This window comes from Saccopteryx bilineata, chromosome 6 (assembly GCF_036850765.1).
Source record: "Saccopteryx bilineata isolate mSacBil1 chromosome 6, mSacBil1_pri_phased_curated, whole genome shotgun sequence".
NCBI lineage: Eukaryota > Metazoa > Chordata > Mammalia > Chiroptera > Emballonuridae > Saccopteryx > Saccopteryx bilineata.
This window is the reverse complement of record NC_089495.1, coordinates 33,659,781-33,668,728: the sequence shown is the minus strand read 5'-3', so window position 1 is coordinate 33,668,728 and position 8,948 is coordinate 33,659,781. Positions and strand designations below refer to the sequence as shown.

The 8,948-nt window shown below is 39.8% G+C and overlaps 1 protein-coding gene and 1 pseudogene across 1 annotated transcript in view; both read left to right on the top strand.

The window, feature by feature from the left end:
* Positions 1 to 70: 70 nt before the first annotated feature.
* DKK4 (dickkopf WNT signaling pathway inhibitor 4) overlaps positions 71 to 8,948 on the top strand; it is a 40,255-nt gene continuing 31,377 nt past the window's right edge. Inside the window, 1 exon segment of the mRNA XM_066235391.1 lies at positions 71 to 334. Within this exon segment, the coding sequence (XP_066091488.1) occupies positions 281 to 334 (54 nt within the window). The 5' untranslated portion in view covers positions 71 to 280.
* Positions 6,774 to 8,531, top strand: LOC136307873 (NEDD8-activating enzyme E1 regulatory subunit pseudogene; annotated as a pseudogene).

The window sequence follows — 8,948 nt, the reverse complement described above, 5'->3', positions numbered from 1 at the left end:
AGGGCCCAGCGCGCAGGTGGCCCGGGCAGAGGTTGACGGGAAGCAAGGGAAGCTCGGGGAATCGTACCTTTGTTCCTAGAGGGGCTCGCTCTCGCGAGAACGCGTGGAGGTTACTAGCTTCTGTTTCCAGGAGGGGCCGCGGAGGACAGCCGGCGTAAACGCGGTCCTTTTCCGTGTGTGGATGCTGTGGCTTGGCTTGTCAGACTCCGGCCGTTTCCTTCTCTGGCGGATGTCTTGCAGAGCTTTATGGAAAGTCTCCAATTGACTAAAATTCAAGAATATGACCCATAGGTCATCTCACCCTAAGAATGAGAAAACATGGGCCCCAAGGGGGGTAAGTGACGTCACGTATTCACAAACACCGGCAGCGGCAGGTAGATTATAATTAAAAGGGAGAGAGAGATGGAGGAGGGAATCTCTTCTTGAAACAAGAATACCAATTAATAAATGTAGAAGAAATTATAGAAACAAAATCACCACTTTGGAACCACCAATAATTGATTGAGGCAAAAATTATCAGCGGATGCAGGGTGGTTGAGCATATTCATGTGGTTTCAAAGTATCACCTCCAGATTACTTACTAAAGGAGAATAGGATATCTTCACATCAAAGAAATCAAACTGACATTATGTGCTCCCTGATGTGATGCACAGAGAACACACGATAATTTTTCTTGCCAAAAGTGTGTAATTTGTCTCTATTCATGAGAAAACAGGCTAACTCAATTTGAGGGATATTCTACAAACCAACTGCCTAGGCTCCTTAAAAATATGAATTTCATTAAGTATTAAGAGAAAGGCTAGTGAATAGTTCTAGATTAAATTAAATGAAAAATATGATCCTAAAAGCAATGTGATCCCAAATTGTACCCTAGATCAAAAACCAAAAACAAAACCAACAAAAACAATAATTGAGAAACATTATTGGAGTAATTGCAAAAATTTGAATGTAGACTATATCAGAATTACAACAATGTAAAACTTTATGAGGGCAATAATTGCATCTTGATTACACAGACATGATGTTGTTTTTAGGAAATACATGCTAAAATATTTAGGAGTGAAATAGCATGTGTCTGCAACTAACTCAAATGGTAAAAAAAAAAAAAAACACAAAAAAACAAGGGCCTGACCTGTGGTGGCGCAGTGGATAAAGCGTCCACTTGGAATGCTGAGGTCCCCAGTTTGAAACCTGGACTTGCCTGGTCAAGCCACATATGAGAGTTGATGTTTCCTGCTCCCCCCCCCCTTCTCTGTCTCCCTCTCTCTCTCTTTCTCTTTCCTGTCTCTTTAAAAATTAATCTAAAAAAAATCCAAATGTACAAAGTGTTAACAACTGGTGAATCTAGGTAGAAGATACATGGGTGTTCATTGCATTACAGTATTCTTAAAATTTTCCTGTAAGTTTAAAATTTTCAAAATAAAAAGTTGAGAATCTACACACAATCTGTGATGTTCAGTCTACAGACCAGGTTGCTGCTTGAATCAATGGCATATATCACTATTTGCCTGTTGTATATAAGGCATGTCAGGCTAATAAGAGAGAAGATAAATGCTCCCAAAGGACTCGTACTGCAGAATTTGGACAAATGCCTGCCCAATGAGGCAGAATATGGCAAATGTCATAAACAAAGCAGTATGACTTAGCAGGCTAAATAAAATGAGCTTTGGAGTCAAAAGAGGCTGGGTTTTTATCTCAGATCCGCGAACTCTGTGGTCTTAGACAAGCAACTTCACCTCTCTGTGCTTTAGTTTCTACATCTGTGAGACAACAGAATAAGATTTACTTCAAGGTAGTATAGTCGATACTAAATGAAATACTGTATTCATAGCACATAACCATCTACTTGGTATATGGAAATTGTTCACTAGTTACAACACAGATGAAAATTAATATGCTAGAAGAGTTTAAAAGCTATGCAAACATATTTATTCATATGTATGAATATTACATCCACAACTTCAGCCTATACTTTGGCGCAGACCTGGTTTTTGTCAGGTACAGCTGGCCATTAAAGGCTGTAAGGAGCAATTTGAATGAGAATCTGGTAACATACCTTCCTTTGGCCTCAGTTATCCAAAAATCTTTCTTCTGAAAGGTCCCAGGTCATGCAGAGAGACTTCCTCTCTTCCCCTACACCTGATGAAGGAAGATGATGAAAAAGAAACTGTTAAGGAAAACTGCTGCTGGAAAGGAAAGGGAATTCTTCCTTTGCTTCCTGGCTTTCTGGCCCTGTCAGTTTAACTCTATCCAGGTTAATGCTCAATGTCCACATTAAGTCTCTGGCCTTGGCCACTTCAAAACTAGTCAGTTCCCATTTAACTACCTACAATGGGATCTAACCTCTTGGGAAGTGTAGAAAGTACATTCTCAGTCCAAATCCTAATAACATGGCATTCTCCTATAAAATCGCTAGAATCAGAATTCCAAAGCAGGGAAGAGACGTTAGACTCCTTCATTTCTGAGACATTTGCTTAGTGCTTACTATGTACAGGGCAGCATGCTCAGAGCTAATGTTATGAGGAAATACCACACTAGTCAGTGCTATGTGGGTCCAGAGGCCCATGAAGATAATGTCACCTAGTGAGCCCGTTCCCAATACAGGTCACCTGCTTTATCAAAATAAACTGCTGATCTGCCTATGTTGCCTTTTTTAGAGAAAATCTCAGGTTAGTGTATTTTTACCCTCAGAAATGAAAAATCAAGAACAGAAACCCACCTTAAGAATTGGTAGCTCAATTACTCTAGGTGTAAGAAAATTCAGATTCTGAAGCCAGTAGTGCTAATTCCGTATTTCTTTAAAGAAAAAGAGCCCAGAGACTGAAAAGATGGCAGTGGAGTAGGCGGACGCACAGACGCCCAGCTCTCACCACCAAACTGGAATACAAATCAATTTAGGAAAAATCAGCATGAAAAACCAACTCTGAACTACAAGAACAGCTCTCAAAAACCAAGGAGCAAAGAAGAAGCCACAACAAACCTGGTAGGGAGCGCCTGAATCTCCCCTGCTTACAGGAACGGAGGAGGAGGTGAGGCTGAGAGCCCAGAGGGGATCTCACACAAGGGAAAAGAGCAGAAACTACTGCTCACAGCCACTTGCCTGGCGACCAGGGAGCAAGGTGTGTTGAAAAGATCAGCTTATCTCCCAAGTGGAAAGGAACAAGAGAGGGACAGACTGTGCGGGGCTAAGGAATGAAGGAGACGACCCAAAAAAAAGCTGACTCATTCGTGCTGGAGGCGGCCATAGCTGGGGGAGGGACTGAACCTTCCCCACAAAACAGTACTGCTTCCGGATCAGAGATCTCCGGACATCTATCCAGCTCCAATCAGTGCAACAAGACATAGTTGAAAACAAGAAGTGGGGAGGAGGGGCAGTAACTCAGGTCTCCATGGAGATCTGAGAACACCACCCCCTACTGAAGCTGAGAAAACACCCTACCCCCAGAGAGATTAGTTAGCTAAAGAGGCCTTCAGAGTCTCAGGTTACAACCATGGCATTCCTGGATACAGTTTCAAGGAAGCCCCCTGCTGAGATCAGTAAACAAGACTATCACCTGTTAAGAAAACAAATCAAGACTTCAAAGCTGCCCAAATCCGAAAGTGGATTACAGATAACAGCTGATACCAACCCAAGAAGACCTAGAAATAACACAACTGAAAACTGGAGGCAAACAACACCAAGCCTAGACTCAACCAACTCTACAAATAAAACACCCAAAAACAGACAATGAGAAGACAAAGAAGTGCAATCCAAATGAAACCACAAGAGACACCTTCAGGAGATGAACTGAGTGATATGGAAATAAACTTCCAGATGCGGAGTTCAAAATAATGATTGTAAGGATGCTTAGGGATCTTAGAACAACAATGGATGGTCATTATGAACACCTAAATAAAGAAATAGCAAGTAAAAAAAATCAGTCGGAGATGACAAATACAATATCAGAAATAAAGACCACAATGGAAGGAATTAAAAACAGGATAGATAGAGCTGAGGAATGAATCAGGGAGTTGGAGGACAACTGGAATGAAGGCATGAAAGCAGAGAAGAAAAGAGACTCAAAAAGTCAGAGGAAACTCTTAGCTCTGTGACAACATGAAGAGAAATAACATCCGCATCATAGGGGTTCCTGAAGAAGAAAAAGAACAAGGGATAGAGACTTTGTTCACCCATATCATAGCTGAAAACTTCCCTAAATTAATGCAAGAGAAACTCTCACAAGTCCAAGAAGCACAGAGGACTCCATTAAAGAGAAACCCAAAGAAACCTACACCAAGACACATCATAATTAAAATACCAAAGCTAAGCGATAAAGAGAAAATATTAAAAGCTGCAAGAGAAAAAAAGGTTATCACCTACAAAGGAGCCCCCATAAGGATGACATCTGACTTCTCAACAGAAACACTTGAGGCCAGAAGGGAATGGCAAGAAATATTCAAAGTAATGCAGAACAAGAACCTACAACCAAGACTACTTTATCCAGCAAGGCTATCATTTAAAATCAAAGGAGAAATAAAAAGCTGCCCAGACAAAAAACAACTCAAGGAATTCATTACAACCAAACCAGTGCTGCAGGAAATGTTAAGGGGCCTGTTATAAACAGATCAAAGTGGAAAAAGAATATAGCAAAAAAGGAATACACCTTTAAAGAAGAAAATGGCAATAAACAACTACATATCAATAACCTTAAATGCAAATGGATTAAATGATCCAATCAAAAGACATAGGGTAGCTGCGTGGATAAGAAAACAGGACCCATACATATGCTGTCTTCAAGAGACACACCTTAGAACAAAAGATACATATAGATTGAAGGTAAAAGGATGGAAAAAAAACATTTCATGCAAATGGAAATGAAAAAAAAGCTGGGGTAGCAATACTTATATCAGACAAATTGGACTTTAAAACAAAGGATATAGTAAGAGATAAAGAAGGCCACTACATAATGATAAAGGGAGTAATCCAACAGGAAGATATAACTATTATAAATATCTATGCACCTAATATAGGAGCACCCAAATATATAAAGCAGACTTTGATGGATTTAAAGGACGAGATCAACAGTAATACTATAATAGTAGTAACATCACTAGGTAGATCCTCAAGAAAGAAAATTAACAAAGAAACAGCAGACTTATTGGAAACACTAGATCAACTCAATTTAATAGATATCTTCAGAACCTTTCACCCTAAAGCAGCAGAATATACATTCTTTTCAAGTGCTCATGGTACATTCTCTAGGATAGACCACATGTTAGGGCACAAAAGTGCTCTCAACAAATTTAAGAAGACTGAAATCATATCAAGCACTTTCTCCGATAGCAACTAAATAGCAGGTTGTTAAATAACGAATGGATTAAGAATGACATCAAAGAAGAAATAAAAAAATTCCTAGAAACGAATGACAATGAGCATACAACAACTCAAAATTTATGGGACACAGCAAAAACAGTACTGAGAGGGAAGTTCATAGCACTACAGGCACACTTTCAGAAGCAAGAAAAAGCTCAAATAAACAACCCTGCATCTAAAAGAATTAGAAAAAGAACAGCAAGTAAAGCCCAAATGTAGTAGAAGGAAGGAAATAATAAAGGTCAGAGCAGAAATAAATGACATAGAGGCTAAAGAAACAATACAGAGGATCAATGAAACTAGGAGCTGGTTCTTTGAAAAGGTAAACAAGATTGATGAACCTTTAACTAGACTCACCAAGAAAAAGAGAGAGAGGACTCAAATAAATAAAATTAGAAATGAGAGAGGAGAAATAACTGACACAACAGAAATACAAAATATTGTAAGAAAATATTATTAAGAACTGTATGCCAAAAAACTAGACAACCTAGATGAAATGGACAAATTCCTTGAAACATACAATCTTCCAAAAATTAATCTGGAAGAATCAGAAAACCTAAACAGGCCAATTACACCAAATGAGATCGAAACAGTTATCAAAAAACTCCCAACACTTCACAGAGCCTGGGGTATGGTGGGAAGGGGATGAGGCAGGAGCAGCAACCTGGGGAGATGGGACCAATCTCAGTCCCCAGCTTCATTCTCTTCTAAGGTTTCCCCACTGGTGGCATTCTCTGCAGTCTTGGAGGCCTTCTTTTTTTTCTTTTTCTGGGTCTTCCGACTTGCAGAACTCTGGAGGAGGGCCTTTAACTCTGCATCCTGTACCTCCAGCTCAGACTTGTAAAGGTCCGGCTCAAAGGGGCCACTGGTGATCCGCATGGGGCCATTGGGCATGAGCAGAACTGTAAATTTAAACTGGGCAACAAATTCGCCCTCCTTCTCATAGAGAACATTAAATGGTTGCAGCAGTTCATGTTTGGCGCACTCCACCACACCCATCCGGGCCTTCTTCTCATCTTCAAACGCTCCAATCCCCCAACCCAACCTTCTTCCAACAACCAGCTCCAACTGACTCTGGTCTTGGGAGGCCAGGCTTCCCAGCCACTGAAGACTACTTTAACCAGGAAGGAGAAATTGAGCCTGATCTGTGGTGGCGCAGTGGAGAAAGCGTCGACCTGGAACGCTGAGGTTGCCGGTTCAAAACCCTGGGCTTGCCTGGTCAAGGCACATATGGGAGTTGATGCTTCCTGCTCCTCCCCCCCCTTCTCTCTCTCTCTCTCTAAAAATGAATAAATAATTTTTTAAAAATCTTTAAAAAAAAGGAGAAATTGAATAATAAAATCAGGAGTCAAAATCTATCATCTTCAAAAAAAAAAAAAAAAAAAACTCCCAACAGAGTGCGCCTGCAAGCTCACGGAGGTGGTGGCGGTACTCCGCAGGTGATCGGCTCTCAGAGTGGCTGCCGTGGCTATGGCTCACCCAGGGAAGCTGCTCAAGGAGCAGAAGTATGACCAGCAGCTGAGGTTGTGGGGTGATCATGGGCAAGAGGCTTTAGAATTTGCTCATGTTTGCCTAGTAAATGCAACAGCCACAGGAACTGAAATTCTCAAAAATTTGATACTACCAGGTATTGGTTCATTTACAATTATTGATGGAAATCGGGTCAGCGGAGAAGATGCTGGAAATAATTTTTTCCTTCAAAGAAGCAGTATTGGCAAGAATCGAGCTCAAGCTGCCATGGAATTCTTACAAGAATTAAATAATGATGTCTCTGGGAATTTTGTGGAAGAGAGTCCAGAAAACCTTCTAGACAATGATCCTTCATTTTTCTGTAGGTTTACCATTGTGGTTGCAACTCAGCTTCCTGAAAGTACATTACTACGTTTAGCAGATGTCCTCTGGAATTCCCAAATCCCTCTTTTGATCTGTAGGGCATATGGACTAATTGGTTATATGAGGATCGTTATAAAAGGACATCCAGTAATAGAATCTCATCCAGATAATGCATTAGAGGATCTACGACTGGATAACCCCTTTCCTGAACTGAGAGAACATTTTCGGTCTTATGATTTGGATCATATGGACAAGAAGGACCATAGCCACACTCCATGGATTGTGATCATAGCTAAATATTTAGCACAGTGGTATAGTGAAACAAATGGACGAATACCTAAAACGTATAAAGAAAAAGAAGAGTTCAGAGATTTGATTAGACAAGGAATTCTAAAGAATGAAAATGGGGCTCCAGAAGATGAAGAGAATTTTGAAGAAGCTATTAAGAATGTGAACACAGCACTAAATACAACTCAGATCCCAAGCAGCATGAAGATATATTTAATGATGATCGCTGCAAAAATATCACCAAACAGACTCCATCATTTTGGATTTTAGCTCGTGCCTTAAAGGAATTTGTGTCTAAAGAAGGTCAAGGAAATTTACCTGTCCGAGGCACAATTCCTGACATGATTGCTGATTCAGGCAAATATATAAAACTGCAAAATGTTTACCGTGAGAAAGCAAAGGAAGATGCTGCTGCTGTGGGTAATCACATTGCCAAATTGCTGCAGTCTATAGGCCAGGCGCCAGAGTCCATTTCAGAGAAAGAATTAAAATTACTCTGCAGCAATTCTGCTTTTCTTCGATTGATAAGATGTCGATCCTTAGCTGAAGAATATGGCTTGTCTACAGTTAACAGAGATGAAATTATTTCCAGCATGGACAATCCAGATAATGAGATAGTATTATATTCAATGTTACAGGCTGTGGATAGATTTCATAAACAGCATGGTAGATATCCAGGGGTATCTAACTATCAAATTGAAGAAGATTCAGGAAAGTTGAAGTCTTGTCTCACTGGCTTCCTTCAGGAATATGGACTATCAGTAATGGTGAAAGATGATTATGTCCATAAATTTTGCCGATATGGAGCTGCTGAGCCACATGCCATTGCTGCGTTCATAGGGGGAACTGCTGCTCAAGAGTTTATCAAAATAATCACCAAACAATTTGTAATTTTTAATAATACTTATATTTATAGTGGTGTGTCACAAACTTCAGCAACTTTTCAGTTATAGAATCAACACCGTATGTAGAGTGTTAATTGAAACTATAATTGCCTTCAGGTTGTGCTCTACTCTGTAACATTCTGCAAAGGGAGAACTGTTAAACTGTTTGCTTAATAAACATTTTTCTCATTTGTAAAAAAAAAACCAAAAAACCTCCCAACAAAGAAAAGTCCCGGGCCCAATGGCTTCACAATGGAATTCTACCAAATATTCAAAGAAGAACTAACTCCTATCCTTCTCAAACTATTTCAAAAAATTCAAGAGGAAGGAAGACTTCCAAGCTCCTTTTATGAGGCGAGCATAATTCTGATTCCAAAACCAGGCAAAGACAACACAAAGAAAGAAAATTATAGGCCAATATCTCTGATGAATATAGATGCTAAAATCCTCAACAAAATATTAGCAAACTGGATCCAACAATATATGGAAAAAATCATACACCATGATCAAGTGGGATTTATTCTGGGGAGGCAAGGCTGGTACAATATTCATAAATCAATCAATGTGATTCATCACATAAACAAAAAGAA